Source organism: Folsomia candida, unplaced genomic scaffold (genome assembly GCF_002217175.1).
Source record: "Folsomia candida strain VU population unplaced genomic scaffold, ASM221717v1 Fcan01_Sc001, whole genome shotgun sequence".
NCBI lineage: Eukaryota > Metazoa > Arthropoda > Collembola > Entomobryomorpha > Isotomidae > Folsomia > Folsomia candida.
The window spans coordinates 28,495,226-28,514,112 of NW_019091193.1; the positions used below are offsets into that span (position 1 = coordinate 28,495,226).

Genomic DNA, 18,887 nt, shown 5'->3' on the forward strand with positions numbered 1-18,887 from the left:
TTCCCTCTCTCTCTTTCTCTCTCTCTTGGCATCACCTAAGCTTGCATGAAACTCAGTGTTTCGGGTGAAGGTAACCACTTGCAAGAAATAACGGAAAGAAAGTGGTTTCTTGCAGGCATTTTGACCTGCAAGAAATGCAAGGCTCAGGAACCTACGCCCCGACGCTATACTTCAAGCAGATAGTGGCTAGCGCATATTTCTGGCACTTTCTTGCAGTTTCTTGCACCTCGCATTTCTCGCATTTCTTGCTTTGCAGTGCAAGAAATGTAACAACCCCGCAAGAACCGAAACACTGATGAAGGCAATGGATGTATAAGTACGAATCCTAAGAGGAATGCAGTCCAAATTCATCGGGGGTGGCAAGCTAAATAAATATTGGAATGTCACCGGGACGACTTTCCCTCGTTCCATGAAAAGACTTTCACCTCAAGGAGAACGACTACTATTATGCACAAGTAAGTATGTACTACGTATGAAAATACGTCAAGCCATGAAGTGAATAATCACACCGTGGAATATTCGCAAAGTACTTGTGCACCGTAATGCTGCTGCTGCTGTTTTATTATTTTTCCGATACAATCCAACTCCTCCCGTGAATGAAATGATGGATGAAATGGGTCAAACCTTGCTGGTTGCCTTGTTGGTGGCATTTATTTATTTGCAAATATTTTCTACCTTCTCCTCTGGTTGACTCAGCCAGATTCTGGTTGGCTTGAAATATGTTCGCCTTACGTGCGAGCATATTAGTAATAAACGAGCCAGAAGAAATGGTGCAAAGTTTTTGTTTTTGTTTTGTCCGTCTGTCTGTCCACCTGTCCGTCCGTAAACATGATATCCCCAGAACGCTTCAACATAATCAAACGCCGCTTTCACTATTATGCTTCTAATTTTTAGTTCGTTGTTGAGTTCGATAATGGGGCCAATCGGACCACCCCCCACTGTACGAGGGGGTCTGGTTCACAAGATAAATTATCCAACGATACCCTATTCATGGGGCTATGAAACTTGAGCTTTACCGTTAGTGCGCAAAATTTTTTGACCTTTGAAAAAAATTAAAATTCTTAACGAATCTAAAAATACAACTATTTAGATAATTTTTCAGCAAAAATGAAGAAAATCGATCAAGAATTATTGAAATGCCAGAGATTTGAAAAATGGTGAGGAATGAGTTTTACCTCACTCGCCCGTCCCTTTAAATTAAACCTTAATTTCATATGGGGTGTTATTTTGAAGGAAATGAATTGAACAACGTCAATATTTTTGACCTCCGACACCAACCCATAACCGTGAGGATGAGGTCAAAGGTCATAAATCACGTAATTTACCAGTGGTCTCATTTTACTGTATGACGCCACTTTTTTATGTTCGTTTGACACGGTTTATTACATTTCAGTTTATTTCACGTCGCAGCTTGGGAAACATATTTTGGAGCACAATGAATGCATAATCATGGTTGTAAGGTCGGATAAGAAAGAGACGTTGTTGTCCAGCTCAAGGAAACCAGGCAAATTATATTTTATTTACCTTACCCTTGACTCTTGGCCTATTTCAGGTATTTTAATCCTTATCTTGCATGTCGTGACGAAGGTTGTGCAGACAATTAAGTCCAATCAATCAATCTGAAGGCAAATAAAATCTTAAATTTTCCATACCCTTATTAAACATGTGCAATCAAGGATGTTGTGCAACTGCATATGCAAATAGAAAAGAATGAGTACCGACAACTCCTAAACTCCACGAACTTGAAAGCCTTGAAAGCCTATCTAAGAAATATTAGAATATTTTTTAAAAAGGAGATATTCCATGCCAGTTTTGTATGGTTTTATCGAAATAAGTTCAAATCCTGTTGTATAATGAGGGCGAATATGTATTTACGAAAAACCGGTGAAATAGTATGCATTTAATGTTTATGAAAAGTATTTACCAAATATGTACGAAAAGAACATCAAAATTAGAATTTTTGAAAAACTTGTACTTTTTAATACAATATTCTGTCTTTATTGTGGTCCAATTTTTGTGAGGAAAAAATTCGTCTCCTATTTATCATTGCAACAGTTGACAGTTGTAAAATATTTCCGTATTTTTCAAATAATAGCGGAAATATTTGTATGTATGCAACCTAGAAATATGAAACAATATGCCAAAAAATATTCTGAAATTTCTGTGATCTATTCGAGTTAGGCAACACATGCACAAAGTTTGACCATCGGTCGTCATTAAATGAAAAAGTGAAAATAAATACATATCAGATACTAAGCAATATAGCTCGTATATGTGCAAATGTCTCGTTCTTTTCCAGTGTTCTTGCACCATGCAAAAATTGTCAGCCTAAAAAATACACGGAAGGAAAATACACACCAAACATGAGACTGAACAACGCTGCCTGGCAAGTAATATACCTACACATATTCATATGCACATACATACAACCAGGGAACAAAGAAGATCAAAAAGACTCCAGGCTGCTTTGTGCACATGTGAAACTTAAATCTTCAAAGACATAAAATTGTGTTGTGCAAACCGGAATGCTTGAAGAAGAGGGCTGATCATTTATTATTCTTGGTTTTATGTACATATGTACCCTGTGAGGATTATCCTGCATGACACGACGGTGATGATGATGGTCGGCATGGTCCGGTCCAGTTTTACATACGGTCTTCAACTTCTTTTTTCTATTATAAATATTCTATCCATCCAGCCATTGTCCATTCTATAACACATCCCCATAACCGGCTAGCTAATGTATGTACTACGTAGCCCAGTGTCCAGTTCTTCTATTCCACACGTACTCGGTCTTTTAACTTGCATTTTGATTACTGCATAAATTTACTGCCCAACAGTTGGTTGGTTTGCTTTAATATTTGGATAATTGGGAACACAATTTATTCCAGAAGCAGGAGTGAAATTTCAGTTCAAGTACATACGGTAAGTAATTCCAATAATCTGCTAATAAGTGGTGGATGGATATACAGTCAATGGAACAAGTATTGGCAACACCCACATAAGCTAAATAAAATTGGCTGTAACTTTGGCATGCATTATCAAATTAGCATGAAAATTTGTACGCAGTTAGCAAATCTAATGTAGTTTTCGATTATAATCATGTTTTACTGATTAAAATTAGATTAACGCAGTTTTTGAATAATTTGCTGGAAAATTTGCGAAATTAACCCACAAAAAGTATTGGCACCCTAACTTAAAAAATCATAGAGCAACGAAACGCTAATTTTACTGCGACAAAGTGCTTCTAATATTGCGTGGCACCTCCCCTCGACCCAATAAGAGCAGAAATAGGTCGTGGAATTTATTCGACAAGTTCCTATATAACGTTTTTTTATATGGCTGCCCACAGTTCTTTTAAACTTTTGACAAGCTCGTTTTCCGACTAGTGGTTTCCCATTGGTCTCTCTTTTCTTAACCCGGACAATCAGAATCACATCAGGAGACTGTGCAGCCAACGAAAGAATCTTTACCTTTTCGGTCTCCAAAAACTTGCATCGTTAATTTGGCTACATGTTTGGGGTCACTGCATTTTTGAAAATATGAAATTTTTTCCTAGGCCAGGTTTTTGTTAAATGATTTCAAATTATCGTTTGGAATGATTGACAACACCTTCCTGGTCATGATTTCATCGATAGTGACCAGGTAACTACGCCGAGAACTGGTCATTTAACCCCAAACCATAATCGATCCTCCTATGTGTTAAACTGCCATAAGAACGTTTTAGTATTTCTGAGCCTTTTATTGCATCCGCTAGACTTGAACCAATTAATGAGCTCCGAATAAGTAAAATATGCCTATGTCGGACCAGTAGGCCCTTTTTCATTGATCGGAACACTATTTAGGGTCATATTTAGCCCATTTCGATTTATTGAGGTGGTTCGCTTTGGGTACTCTCGCGTCGGTCGGGCTTCTGGAGCCTGAAACCCCAAGGCATAATTTTTGATTGATCACCATATTGTATGATATGTTGACCCTGCAGTTGATACTCCAATTTAACATGGATTTTTAAGCTGAAATCTTCCGCTCTCGAGTGGTTCGTTGCTTGAGTCATCCTTAGGTTTTGGGCTTAGATGACTTTTTTCTTCCGCATCATGGAAAAGTAGAAACTGAGATTGTCATTTTACATTTCTTTGCTACGTATTCAATAGTAAATATGGAAAAGTATGTTTTCTCTTTGATTTTTCGATAGTAAAGCTTTTTTCTGAAAGAGACATGATTATTTCTCGCCGCGCCAAATACAGCTCGTTTTTTGTCGCCATTTTGGCTCCAGACAACACAACTGTAGACTTAAAATGTAGCTAACCTCATATTTTGTCACCTAATTAACTTACCGTAACGAAATGTGGAAGATGGTTAAGAAAATTGTTTTGAGTAATTAATTTGGCCACATGTTGCCAATACTTTTTGCAGGTTTGCATCTGATTCGTTGAGGTCAAAATCAGAATTGTGTTATGTTTACCAGATATAAATCAGAAACATGATTATAATCGAACACTACATTAGATTTGCTAAATGCGTACAAATTTTCATGCCAATTTGATAATGCATGCCAAAGTTATAGCAAATTTTATTTAGCTTGTGTGGGTGTTGCCAATACTTGTTCCATTGACTGTATATGAGCATGACAGATTTTGCAAATATCTTGCACGGAAATAGTCACATGCGTATACATACCTACTTTGCATAACTTTTGACAATTATGGATTGATAACATGAAAAAAAATCGTGTGTCGAATGCCGAGTACGAAGCGACTGGTCGTAGCTGTGTACCCATTTTCAGAGTTTTCCAGATGGATCTATGTACATAAGTATTTATATTTAAATGTGTATGTATTTACAAGAGAGATTGTAGGGTACAGAGTTTAAGAAAGTGATTTTGACATGCACAACTCCTGATATCCAAATCCAGAGAGAGAGAGAGATTGACATGCATTATCTAAAATTTCTCGACTTTTGACTTTACAATTACATTAAGATATTCATGCATGGAAGGATCTGTAAATCTGCCTCGTTTCCATAATCTTGTCCACTCGCGTCTCGTATCAGAGTGGTTTCACTCCACAATTACTCCTATTCTAACATTTTATACCAAATTTTGATCTTAATTGCAGTAAACACTAGAATATTCAGAAACCTTAAAATGATACGGTTGGGTCGTCACCAACTGTTGGTCATCCTCGTGGCAGTAGGATTTCTCTGTGAGGTGACCACCGGGAAAAAGCATCATGGCCAAGAACTGCATAAATTACGTACAAAATTTCAAAAAGCACCACCCCATATTCACTCAAAGTTTGCGTACGTGACGTGGTCCAACGATACGGGATATGACATCAAGGTATTTATAGTCAATGGCGTTATATATCACTTTAATTGATTTTTGTTGCTTTTACCATATTTTTTGTATGATTTTAAGATTTTCGCAGCTCATCTCAGCCAACCCAAAGGACTCGACTGGGTGGCGAAGGCCAGATATCAGAATTTCGTGAACAAAACAGGGTGAGCGTTTTTTCAGTGTTTCGGGTGGAACTTCCACCCATAACTACAAAAATTTTTACCTTTATAATTTTAGACTAAACTTTAAATGAGTTTTAAATGAGTTTTAAACTCATTTAAAACTCATTTAACTTTAGCCTCAAATTTAAAATAATTGAAATTTTTCTGTTATTTGAAACTTGTACCATTCCAACCCAAATTTATCTGGGAATCCAAAAATGCTTAAATATTAAATTTTGCGTAAGTTGATGAAAAGTTATAGCGCATTTAAGTCCAACTCATCTCAACTCATTTAAAACTCACCGGCAACACTAGGTGGAAGGAACCACTTGCAAGAAAAAACGGCAAGCAAGTAATTTCTTGCAGCTATTTTGACCTGCAAGAAACGAAACACTGCGCTTAAAAATTTGCAGTCAATCACTTGACGGACTAATAACTTTGTTTGTTTAACCTGTTAGATGGGCTTTTGTGGAAGTGGAGTCGAAAACGACATGGCCGGATGAGATGCAAGCGTACGCTGCCGGAATGGCGGAAGGATACCTGACAAAAGACTTGATTTATGACTTTTGGCAAAATACCGTCGAGGTGGGTATGCTTACTTTTTGGGTGACAGTTGGCGTGATTTACGCTAATGGAATTTATGGATTGTTCACCTTCTCCCGTGCAGCATGCCTGTGATGACAAACCCAAAATTTGCCAGTACATTAAAAAGTACGTGGCGCAAAATGTCGACTGGACGACGCAGGCGGCCGACAAGTACAAAACCGCGGCACCCTATTGGCACCAAGTGAACCTCTTTATCAGCCAATTTGAAGGACTTTTCAACGGATTTCATAAAGCGGCAAATGGCTCCGTGGCGTCAAGACTGACTTGGGACGATCTCTTGTATGCGGTTCATAACCTAAATTCAAAAGTTATTTTATTTTCTTCTAAATTTTTGCGTATTTATTAGAACGATTAACATAATGGAGGATTTCGGTGATTTGGAAAACGCTCTGAACCCAAATCCTAATCCAGACCCGACCGATCGCAGTGGACATTGCTCTGCACTCATTAAATTGATTGGAAATCGGGACATTTACGCGTCTCATGTCACGTGGGCACCGTGAGTTGGCAATTTTACGTGACAAAAGCCTAATTTCTTCTAATTTCAATGACATTCCTGACACCAGGTACAATACAATGCTTCGAATCGTGAAACGCTACAATTTGGCATACAAGACCTCCGCGAAGGACGGAAGTCCTACCGTCCCTGCCGCCGAAATCTCGTTCAGTTCCTACCCCGGCATGCTGCACAGTATGGACGATTGGTACGTCTTATCCTCCGGTCTCCTCGTCACCGAGACCACAATTGAGAATTATAACAACGACCTCTGGGCAAAGGTCAAACCAACGAATTCAGTGAGTCTTAGAAAAAAGAGTCCGGAAATGTGTCCGAAATTACACATGAATTTATTTTCATCTTAATTTCCACAGTTGTTCGCTGGACTGAGAGCTATGGTTGCGAATCGCTTATCCACGGACGGTCAATCTTGGACAACTTACTTTTCTCGGTGAGGACACATTTTAATTTCCAATTAACCAAGCTAGTAATTAATTCATGCTTAATTTTTTTAGCTATAACTCTGGTACTTACAATAATCAGTGGATGATTCTCAACTATAATTTGTTCGAACCCACGAAACCTTTGAACAAAGGGCTGCTCTGGGTTTTGGAACAATTGCCAGGTTAGTTATGCTACGATTTTGGCAGTTGTTAGCAGTGGCCGTGGTGGGGTTATAACGTGTATAATCCGATCCTTGCCTATTTTTCTTTAAAAAACTTGAAAAATTATTAAAAAAATCATTTACAAATTTTCCTTGTCTATTTTTAAGCTCAAGAAATTAAAAAAATCAGTTCTTGAAAGAAAGTAGTATTGGGTATGATAATACAATAATCTGAAAGTTAAAACAAACATGAAAATTTCAGAAAATTTATAAAAAAATCGAAATCTAGCTGATTGTTATAAAATGAATTGCATATTTAATCAGAACTAGTTATACATTTATCAATTATCTTGAAAAGGCAAAATTATTTCCGAATTGCCATATCATTTTTAATTATGTTTGAGTTGGTCATATCAGATCAATGTTTTTGTACTTCAGTCCCAAAACACGGTGGGGACAAATGCATGTCATGTCCCCCACGGCAATATTTCCGCATTGTCCCAATGTTCAACGACCCCTGACATGGTTTTGATTAACGCTTCTATCTTCTCATCAGGAAAAATTCAAGCTAAAGATGTCACCGAAGTTTTGAAAAGTCAGGGTTATTGGTCCTCTTACAACTCGCCCTATTTCAAAGATATCTTTGAAGCGAGTGGGTCTCCAAAAATGGTGGAGAAGTACGGCGAATTTTATTCATATGAAGGAACTGCACGTGCCAAAATTTTTGCGAGAGATCAAGGTATCCTTTTTTGTTGGATCGATATATGTAAATTAGATTTCTGGAAACATCAGAGGAGTGTCAATTTATAATTGGATTTTTTAGGACAAGTTGAAGACATCGACTCCATGATGAAACTCATGAGATACAACGACTACCAGAATGATCCCTTGTCACGATGCAACTGCACCCCACCCTAGTAAACACATTGTGAATTATTTTAATTCGTATTAAAGCATCTTATGCAAATCATGACTTAATATTTTACAGCTCTGCAGAACTCGCCATTTCCAGCAGAAACGATATGAATCCGGTCGATGGCCAGTATCCGATTAAACTTTTGGGTAGAAAATTACAGTTTTGAAGTGTTTTACATGACTTCATCTCAGGGTAGACGAAAATACTTCGTTAAAATACGGTGTTTTGACATTCAAAATGCTGTATTTTGACAAACTATTTTCGTTACTCCTATTTCATCTACTAATTTTGACCCCTCGTAGGCCACCGTTCGTCTGGATCTACGGATATGAAACTGACGAATTTGGACTTGTTTCTTCTTCAGCAATTTGTTTCTTGGTCTGGTCCAGGTATGATTAAAGTCATTATTCATCGTATCATACTCATTGTGAAACGTATTAAAAAATACTCTAATTTTTTTAATTTTGAACTAAAATATTCTAATTTTTAAACTAATTTCCAGCCTATGACCCACTTCCACCATTCCAATGGTCCAAGACTGACTTTAAAGACCTTCCCCATCACGGGATGCCGGATCGGTTCGAATTTGAGCCCCTCATCCACAAGTGGAAGTGGCTTTAAAGTGAAGGAAGAACTCAAAAAGTGGTCCAATTTTCAGCTCAATATGGTTAATTAATTATTTATTTAATTAATTAACTGCTCTCTTTCCCTCTTGCTCTCCTCGTATTGATTTACTCATTTAATTAATTAAATGATTTATGGTTATCTTATTAGTTGATTAAATCCTATTTGGTTATCCAATTTATTATAGTTCAGTTTTGATGCATAATTTAGACAGCGTACGTTTTGATCCTTAATCAATCAATTTGAATAAATACTTAATTGATTACCTATGAACAAGCCCCTTTCAATTTATTTCGGTTTAACGTTACACGCCGTGGGGATGAATCTCAAAACTTCAAAATTTGAATTTTTAGGGACTACACCGCACTTTCTATTTATTTTCTTAGTCATTTTATTAAAATTTATTACACACGTATCCATTTAAAAACAATGTATTTACAATGCGTTAAAATTACATGTCGACACTACCATAACGTTTCATGTATGACTACTTATGTATGTAGCTGCATATTCTTGGCCAGTAATTTCTTCTGATTTCAACAGCAATAAATAAGTTAAAGATTATAAATACAAGAGTAATAACATGTCAAATTTGTAAACATAATGCTAACTCCTCTTCCTCTATAACAGAAGAAACTAAATTAAATATTATGCTACGATTAATCCGTACATACTTCATCAACTGAGAGAAAGTGTTTCGCTTATTGCGGGTTTGCCACATTTCTTGCACTGCAAGGCAAGCCACGCAAGAAATTTGTAAAAAACTGCAAGAAAGTGCAAGAAATATACGGCATCCAGCCACACGTCGTATGAAATTTAGCGACGTGACGTAGTTTCTTGCATTTCTTGCAGAGCAAAATAGTTGCAAAAAACTACACTTTTTTTGCAAGTGATCACTTCCACCCGAAACACTGCTGAGAGAACACATAAATGCGTGGAGAGAGTACAACAACAAAGTTGAGATATAAAAATAACTATTTTTACTGAAGCAATGATAAACTTATTTCGTCAATTGAAACGACAAAACGTATAACAAACAATTGCATGGTGGTATTTACGAGCTTGATTTTTTAATTGGTTAACAAATAATCGTCACGTATGTAAGATCTTCGTCACATAATTCGTCACTTAATTTCATCAGTATGGAATCGGGTCGCGGAGATGCGCTTGCTTTTTGTACTCGTATTTTAAACACTTCCCAAACCAGCTCATTTTACTACAGGTTCTTTCAGGTTTGAGGAGAAAACACTTGGTTTGGACGACGTTGAAGAAAATCTTCCCCACGAAGTTGGATGATCCAGTATTCGTCTGTTTGAGACAGGAGCGAAACCTATTTTTTTAGAGAGAAAAGACACAATAAGATCATTTCAAATCATTTTTTGAACAAACGAACAAGTAAAATGATTTTTAAACCCCGTCGGCCATTTTTTCCTCTACAATTGCACCCAGAAATAATGTTATTTGTGAGAAATTGTGACCAATAAATGCGAGAAGAAGACTTGTTTTCGAGATAATTGGATTTTCCTTTTGCTCCACGAAGAGTGAAAGAAGGAAACAATTCTCAATTTATTTCTTGTTACTTTCTCTCCGAAAGTGAGAAATAGTGCGTGACTTTATTTTCGCTGGAATCAGATTTGGACAAAAAAGTTATGGATGAAAGCATCTCGGTCGATGACATTTACAGTGTTTCGTTTTGGACGTACAAACCTACTTTTGGGCTAGACACCGTCCGAATGTGTCCAAAAATGTCCAAAAGGGTGTAACATTGGAAAATGGGGCAAAATCTTACAAGTTCTTTATTAACTATTTGTTTGCAAATCTATGCCCAGTTTGGGTACATTAACCCATTAATTCTGAGCATTTAGTTTTGTAAAAACACAACGAAATTTGGAAACACTTTTGTTCCAACATGTTTTCTTATGAGAAATTACAAAATTTTACAAACCATGCCGTATTACACAGCAAAATGCTTGTAACGCAAAATCAATGTACCAATATTTTGAAAGATTTCACAAAGAAGAACTTGCAACATCTTACTCCACTTTCTTCTATTTTGGACACTTTTTGACATTCTGGAGTCCAAAAATTCAGTGTCCCAACTTGCTTAAAACCGGTTTTGGGCAGTGGTTAAAACCACAGCGAAACCCTGGACGACATACACGGAGCGAGACAGACAGAAAAACTATGTCGTAACGTAATGTGCCTCATCAGAAACTTTTTCCACTTTCTCTTCTCTCAAGTCAACAAGGCTTTCTTTTTTTCTCGCTTTTCCCGCACGAGTGTTGGTTAATGGGATGTGTGTGTGTGTGACTGTCAAGGGTCCAACTTTTCTCCGTGAAGAGAGACGGCTTTCAAAAAGTAATTGACACATTACGCTCAATTTGTCCTCCCTCACTCACTCCTCGCACCGAGATTTATTTGGAGACGAGCGAGAGGAGTGCAGCGAAATAAAACGACTTGGATGGAGGAGAAAAGAGAAATTGTATGGAAACCAGAAAAGAAAGGTGATTAAGTTTTGTTCACCAAAAGTCGGGGAAAAATTGCCCAAAATGTTGGTGAAAGTTGAGGAGAAGATCAACAAATTGGGAGAGCGGGTCCTCCAGACAGTGGCCGAGGAAGCGTAGGGACAATATCCCCATCATCTGCCCATCTTATATAAACCTCTCCCTCCCCTATCCTACAATGTTTGTGTTCCCACAGCTTCCGCTGCCACTTGCTCCAGAAATATAGAAAAATAGATAAACGACTAGACAGAAAGACAAGAAATTTCACCCCTCATCTTCTGATTGACTTGATTGACCAATTATTACTACGCTAACTCGTAGAATTATCTCCCCTGCTTCGAAATATACTGGTCAGTCAAAAGTTCTGACCAGTTGTCCGACTTTATTTCCTGTCGTGGGTGGTGGTGGTTTACCTCTCGTCACACGTGCAATGGTTGATGGTGTACATTCTCCAGTTGAAGAGACCGTACTTCTCTTGAAACGCCTCAATGTAGAAGGGACACCCCAAGTCGTGGTAGCGACAACAGTTATCCGTCCCTGTCAGACCACCCAGTTGCGTCATGTCCTTGGCCGTGTAGCCCCGTCCGCACCATTGTGTTCCGGGCAGTTGAAGGGTGCTCATGTCACGCTTGGTGCGTCGCAGGACGACACTTGGAGTGGTATAATTTGCCCTAAAGGATAATGCATGTGGGTCATCAAGGGTCAAGTATAGATCGACACGATAAAATCTGGGCATCGACCCATTTCTTGAACTGAGGATAACCTTCAAACCGTGGGGAAAGCGAGGAGGGAAATGCACACGAAAAATTAAATGAGCCAAAAAACTGAGGCAATTATTGGTCAATCAAACTCAACTTCATACCAGGGTGCAAATGTAGAGGCGATTATGTAGCATTAATTAACACAAAATATAAAGAGTAATTAGTTAATTAATCAAAAGAAATACAACCTTTCATCACAGGTACAATGACTAATAGTGTGCATTCGGTAGTTGAACATTCCATACTTGGAGGACATGGCGTCGATAAGGTAGGGGCATCCATCTAACAAAAAATGAGGAGACGTGTGCCTTGTTAAGTTTAAGACGGAAATAAATAAATAAATAATAAAAAAAGTAATCACGACGGCGCATGCTTAATTAGTGTTTGTGTGTCTTTGTATACCATGTTCCCTACAACATCGATCCGCACCCACGTGGGCGCCCAAGGACTCGGACTTATCGGCCAGGGAGCCGTCCCCGCACCACAAAGTTCCTGGCATGATTCCCATCCGAAACGCTTCCCGACGCTGCCTGCTTTTCGTCCTGGTCATTCAGTGGAATAGTTGTAAAAAGGGAAAAAAGTGAGTATGAGCAAGCAAGAGGGACACGTTTTGTAATTAATTAATTATCATTCAATTGTTATATTAATAAATAAATATAATGTCATGCGCTGTAAAATAAAACTAAAACGGACACAACTCGAGCAGGGGGTTTGGTTTAGTTTGACAATGGAATGATTTTTTTATTGTGATTTCTGCAATTTATTGTAGGATCATAAATCAAGATAAACTTCACAATAAATCAGGAAACTAAATAAATCAGATAACGATTGATGATTTCTAAAATCTACCGGAATTTGATGATATTTTATTTCGATTTTTGTGAAAATATCATTGAAAAATGAAACCGGCTAACAATGGAGGTCTCTCAGCGTTTGCTCCCCGATTTTAAGGAAATTAGTGTCAATCGGTCACAAATTTAATTAATATGACATTTGAAAAAGACAAAGATCTCCCCAATTTCATGTTTGACGGAGATAATTGCATTCGAAGAGGAGAAAATGCGCAGCAAATTTGGAAGGTGGAAAATTTATCGAACGCGTTTTCTCCCCTTCGGATGCAAATATCTCCGTCAAACGTGACCTTTGGGAGATCGCGTCTTTTTCAAATGTCATATTAACTAACAATAAGTTTATGATCGATTCACGCTAATTTCGTCAAAATTGAAGAGCACATGTTGGGAAAACTCAATTGTCAGTTTGCATAACTGACGGGGAAAGTAACATACCTTTTGGACGATGACGACGACCCGTCAACGCCACTGTTACTCGCATCTTCATCGTCTGATGATGATAACTTTGCATCCTTGACACTCTTCACGGCTTGCTTCATTCTCTGGTGAAGCCGTTTGCATTGCCTCTGTTGAGCATGGACATTAAACGTCTTCCTCAAATTGTCCGACACTTCGGTGTCTCGGAGGAGGCGGACGGTCACGTTTTTGAATTCGTCCAATCTGAGGACGGGACGATTTGCGAATTGCATAAAAATAGGAAAATAAATGGATCTCTAAGAAATATTACCCTTGATTCAGGTCGATGGGTTCAACATCTGGTAACGAATTACTACTACTTTCATCCAGCAGTTGTGCCATTATTAGGTCGTCGCTATCCTCGTCGTCGCCAACATGTCGGTTTGCTGGGACTCCGAGATTTTGCAATCCCTGGGCGACAAGCTCTCTTCGAAATTGTGATCGAAACTCGTTCCCAGCCTTCCAATCGTTGATGACCTCGCATTCGACAAGCTTCCGGTGTTTGGAACCCGTCATCGTGCCATAATTTAGCTTGTAGATGAGTTGCAAAAAATGAGGACCGGACGCCACTTGACGAAGCATTAGACCCCTCCTGAGAAAAAAGGTACATTTTTTTTTACTAAATTTGTCAATAATTTGTGCAGCACGTGTACAACTACGCATTTTATCTTGAAGAAGAAGGATGCAATTTTCATGGGAAAAATGAAACACGCGATTCCAGAGCAGTTACGTTACATGTTTCTGCATGTGACTACCCGGTAGTGGGAGCACATTCAATATTGCGTCATTTAAAGAAGGAAAATACCAAGAAATTGTGGTCATAATTCCAATAATTTGTATATCTTAGGGAAATACAGGAGTCATTGTTTACTACGTAAATATGTGCGAGTACACGAGGATGCAATCTTCGTAATGGGACACATGAGAAATCTTGAACCAATAAGGAGCAACAAAGAGAGGAAATTTACCAAAGAAATTAGAATTGTAATCACCACGTCAAGTTTTTGTGCAGACTTCCCAAAATCATAAACCTTGCCAATTTTCATACTACAATACAGAATCAATGACATAATTATGATTCATCAAAATGAGGCCTAAACAATGAAGGATGCTCAGAATCTGAACAATGGGAACGTATCAGTCAATAAATACCAGTACTTGGTAAACTAATAACACAAAAAAATCCTTCAAACTAGTTAATACATCCAACCAGTCAGGTTTTACATAATGTGGTATTTGCAAATTTGTTCATAATTGGCCAAATTCACATTCATGTGCAAAAATTTCGGAAGGAATTTACCCCTGCTTAAAAAAATCTCATCCATCCTCCGTAATTGCAGGCTCCTAAATGCACGCCTTGCATGAAGCCAGTATCCCAACAATGATGCATACACATGCCTACCTACATATTGTTGCACTGCAGCGAGTGCAATAATGAGAAGCCCACTCGTTACTATTGTTGAGGGCATGATTATGATCCATGTCATCTCATCAAAATCAACCAACCAACCACACATCCATCGTACGATGCATCGACAAACCAATCACCAACGACGACCGACCGGCACATTACGTTACATTTTTACTTCACTCACTTACATTATTGCCCCTCCGCGAAAAGGAATTCATTGTGAGGAACGGAAAAAAAATGCTCAATGAAATGAAATAAATGAATGACTGCGGCTCACTTTTGTCTGGTGGGAAGTAAAATGAATCACTTTTCGCGTATCATCATTCCCTTTTTACGATGTGTAATAAATAGTTTTAACTTGCTGCACGTAGTCAACTATTTATACTCCCACCACCACCACCACTTTAATAAAACTTGACTCAATCACAATGAGACGGCGATTAATTGGATGACTGTGAAATATTAAGTGATCCCGTAATTTGTAGTAATGCTTCATTTCCGCTCGTTTTATACGTGCGATGCAGCAGAGATGTTAGTCACTATTTATTTATTGCAAGGAGACCTATATATTCCTCCGATATGAGATTGTGTAAATATGTATGACGCTGGAAATTTATGAATTATAAAAATCTACCCTTTTACATACATGCATGTGTCATATGTCCATATGAGATGAGTCACTATATAGTGCGAATCAGTTATGTATGTCCAATCGGTCCAATAATTGTATGTGGCCACTAGTGCGAAATATTTACATATGTATACCCAATAATTGTGTGTGGGCATATAACTATTATCCGTCTCAAATTCCCGACTAACCTAACTCAACAACCAGACCAGAGTGATTGTGCATTACGAGTACATTACACACACGTCTCATGCCTATTCACTGGACTGGACTGACTGCTTCTTCTTTTGGACAAAGTAATCTCGTCTCATTTGCGACTAGTCAAAAAAGTCAACCTTTGCACAGAACAAAGTCTTTTTGACTGATTTTTTTCTGCCTAACTTTATAATATACTCATTAATTTAATTAACTTTGTACTTTGGCCGATCTTGAACTTGAATGAAATGAGCCATTAAAGACTTCCAGTCACAAAACTATCACATGAGACGGGCACATGGAATTAATTAATTTGAGCACCTACCTCACTTCATCGTCTCCTTCTTGGGTGGGATTCGTGACGAAAGTCTCACGGACGAGGACATTTCCCAATCTCATCCGCACCTCATGTTCTCCATCGGGCAGGACGGCAGTGGCCACGTAGTTCTTGAGATCCGTGGTGGTGTATGAATCCCCATCAGATTCCGTAACGACGCAGGACAAACAACAAAAGATCACGAGCAGACAAAGTTTTTCCATAAAAAGGGCTCGAAACATATTCTTCGGAGAGAGAGAAAAAAAACGACACAAATTCCCAAAGAAAAGTCTTAAAATTCACTTATGAAGAGACTTATAGACTTATAGAGTAAGTCTGCACTTTGTGACACTGATTCTCTCGTCACTCGTCGTCGTGGGTCTCAGCTCAAGGTGATGATAACAATTGATTTGATCTGTGGTGTCGCAACTATTAAATCAACTTCCTCCCACGAGGGATGAAACAATTATTACTAAATATTTTGAAAGTTTGAAGGTAGCAATGTGCTCTACTTGGCTATGAGTTGGTTCGTACTGCAGACAGACCGGCACACATGCACACACACCACACAAGTTACATACAACAATGAATGGTATGTTAGGCGGAAGAGGAATATGACGAGAGGATGAATGAAGAAATATGTAGCGAGGCTATAGATATGACTTTGGTTTAGGCGAGTAAATCGGTGTGGGTTGACGTGTGGGTCTAATATTTGCTTAAAAATGTACGAAAGGAAGAAGAAGAAAGAGTGCTGATTTCCACGACAGAGACAGACCGGCACCTTCTATTTATGGCGAGGATTTTTTCCACTCCGACCAAAGACCGACCGATCTGATCTGAGGAGAGAGAAAGACTGCGTGCCTGTACTGCCAAACCAAGCGATGGGATACCAGACCGGCATCAAATATGACAGACTCGCTCCTGCTTCTCCTCCACGTCCGTATCGTGCTTATACCCATTGCATGAACCTAAACCGACCTAAACTTTTGTGTGTTGAGATGTCATGAGGAGGATGATGATGTGAGATGAGAATGCAATGTGTAATAATAATGCAACTGAACCAACTAGAGTGGAATTGTGGTGAAAAAGTGTCTTGTTTCAGCTTCCAGAGAAGGAAAAATACTCATTAAACCAGTAACGAGTCAGGCAGCCACTGATGATGAGAGTCAATTAGTTAAACACTCCCCCACCAACCAACCAACCACCACGGAACATTAAACTGTTGTACCGTTTACTTAAACCGTACACTCGAAAGTCATCAGATATCCCTTTTTGCTGGCATGATAATGAAAACGATGCATTCTTTCAGAAGGAGAAGAAAAAACAAACAGGAAGGAAAAGTCAGACTGTTTTGCCATCGATTTCATCCCGTTTCAAGTTCTGGAAGAAACTGGAACGAGTTTAGAGAGATGGGAAAAGTGGAAAATAATAATATTTTGTCTCGACATAAAGAGCGAGAAAATGCGAAATGACATGGGCACGTATCCACACAATCACGAAGTAATTGACTAATTCAATCCAATTGGTCACTTTAAATCGTGAATCCCCAGAGAGAGGCGACGATCGTGGTGATGATGAGAGGATCGTACGATGCTGAATGTTCTGGATTCTCATTGTTTCGCTTGATTCAGTGTTTTTCCCACCCACGGCTCTTCACAATTCGGTATGCACACACATACATGCTCGCACCAAGTTTATTGTGTGACTGACGGGGCACATATTATTGTGTCCAATTCAATCCTGCGATACGTATGTGGGCTAAATTGCAAACACTTTAAAAGAATCGGGTGATAATTTAGACAGTGATTTGATGACTCTCTTTAAACGAGTTGGTTAAATGATAAAAATTTTGATTTTTTAAATACCACGATGGATAGAAGAAGTGGTATGGTTTTGATATGCGTTAGTCAGCGTAGGAGTCGATGAATTATCACTAAAATCGTAGAAATCAACACATTTTTAATCATTTCTCGGCTCTGGGAATTTATTTTAAAATTCTGGACGACAAATTTGTAGTCAGTAAGTTGATTAAAAGAATGCCGAGTTTTTTTCAGTGAGTTTCAATGCGTTCCAATTTTTCTGAAGGATTCTTAATCTTAAACTTGAGATCTCCTCCTTCAAAAAGTGTCAAAATCTGGAGTGTATATTTTTAAAAAATTGGGAACGACCTGCTCTACAAATTTGTCATCTAGAAATTTTAGATAAATTCCCAGAACATTCCCAGAACCGAGAAATGATTACAATGTGCTGACTTTGGCGATCAGTCATCGAGTCTACGTTAAACAAAATTACAACATTTGGGATGATTTCCCACAAAGAAATAAAATGCTACTTTATTTCTCCCACATTTTTGAAAATTTTAATTTTTTTAATACCGCGATGGATCAAACATATATGAAAAAATTGTATGATTGGCATATACGTCCGTTAAGCCAGACCATGCAAAATTGCAATATTTTGGATATGATTTTCCACCAAGAAATAAAACGCTTTCCCTCTTTCCCCACATTTTTGAAGTTTCTTTTTCCCATATAGATTTTTATTTCCTTTTTAAAACCTAATCAATATTTATAGATCATATTGTTGTTCTCGTCCTCCGCCCTAAAATTATTACGCAATACACTCAACGGTACAAAATAAATCTAACATAGCGACCTTACCGACAGGCCATTTACATACATAATACATATCTCCTCTTTGTCCTACATAACAACAAGTAGAATATCAATAATACCAATAATAATTAATAATTAACAATTAAATAGTTTTAGCAAAACATGTTATCTCAATTTTAGAAAATATTTAGCAGCCCATTCGAAAATTCAATCTCAAACTTTTTCACGTGCACCTACGAGTTCAGTTTAGAGGAAAAATTCTAAAAATTTCACAATTTCACAATTTTTCTCTACTCGGCTAATAAAAAGTTAATTTAGGACGACGAAAACCACGACGATTTGCACCATTTTTCTTTCGGAGAGAATAAGAAGATAAGAAGAAGAGGAAAACCGGATGTACACATATTT

The 18,887-nt window shown here is 38.0% G+C and overlaps 2 protein-coding genes across 3 annotated transcripts; one reads left to right on the forward strand and one right to left on the reverse strand.

Annotated features, from left to right (window-relative positions):
- Positions 1-2,771: 2,771 nt before the first annotated feature.
- LOC110850567 (putative phospholipase B-like 2) lies at positions 2,772-9,018 on the forward strand. Its single transcript, XM_022098010.2, has 14 exons — positions 2,772-2,925; positions 5,115-5,338; positions 5,417-5,499; positions 5,955-6,081; positions 6,164-6,381; positions 6,449-6,601; positions 6,669-6,897; positions 6,973-7,049; positions 7,114-7,223; positions 7,759-7,941; positions 8,026-8,119; positions 8,191-8,264; positions 8,421-8,507; positions 8,621-9,018. Exons 2-14 carry the CDS (start codon positions 5,144-5,146, stop codon positions 8,737-8,739), a joined length of 1,749 nt encoding a protein of 582 aa, XP_021953702.1. The 5' UTR covers positions 2,772-2,925; positions 5,115-5,143; the 3' UTR covers positions 8,740-9,018.
- A 76-nt stretch (positions 9,019-9,094) lies between these two features.
- Positions 9,095-16,976, reverse strand: LOC110850584. 2 transcript variants are annotated; one of them, XM_022098016.2, is made up of 6 exons: positions 15,874-16,940; positions 13,586-13,906; positions 13,294-13,518; positions 12,410-12,549; positions 12,196-12,289; positions 9,095-10,072 (listed from the first exon to the last, which is right to left on the reverse strand). In XM_022098016.2, the coding sequence occupies exons 1-6, from the start codon at positions 16,104-16,106 to the stop codon at positions 9,880-9,882; spliced, it is 1,206 nt and encodes a 401-aa protein (XP_021953708.1). In that variant the 5' UTR covers positions 16,107-16,940; the 3' UTR covers positions 9,095-9,879. The 2 variants fall into 2 exon arrangements, with proteins under 2 accessions (XP_021953708.1, XP_035702681.1); XM_035846788.1 differs by lacking the exons at positions 12,196-12,289; positions 12,410-12,549 and adding an exon at positions 11,660-11,917 and having other exon boundaries at positions 15,874-16,976.
- Between the last annotated feature and the right edge of the window lie 1,911 nt (positions 16,977-18,887).

Coding starts and splice junctions, on each gene's coding strand:
- LOC110850567 (XM_022098010.2), top strand. CDS start 5,144: ATGATACGGTTGGGTCGTCACCAACTGTTGGTCATCCTCGTGGCAGTA. Junction 6,898..6,972: donor AGGTCAAACCAACGAATTCA/GTGAGTCTTAGA, acceptor TAATTTCCACAG/TTGTTCGCTGGACTGAGAGC. Junction 8,120..8,190: donor TGCAACTGCACCCCACCCTA/GTAAACACATTG, acceptor AATATTTTACAG/CTCTGCAGAACTCGCCATTT.
- LOC110850584 (XM_035846788.1), bottom strand. CDS start 16,106: ATGTTTCGAGCCCTTTTTATGGAAAAACTTTGTCTGCTCGTGATCTTT. Junction 13,519..13,585: donor CCCATCGACCTGAATCAAGG/GTAATATTTCTT, acceptor TCCCGTCCTCAG/ATTGGACGAATTCAAAAACG. Junction 10,073..11,659: donor CATTGCACGTGTGACGAGAG/GTAAACCACCAC, acceptor CTAAAAAAATAG/GTTTCGCTCCTGTCTCAAAC.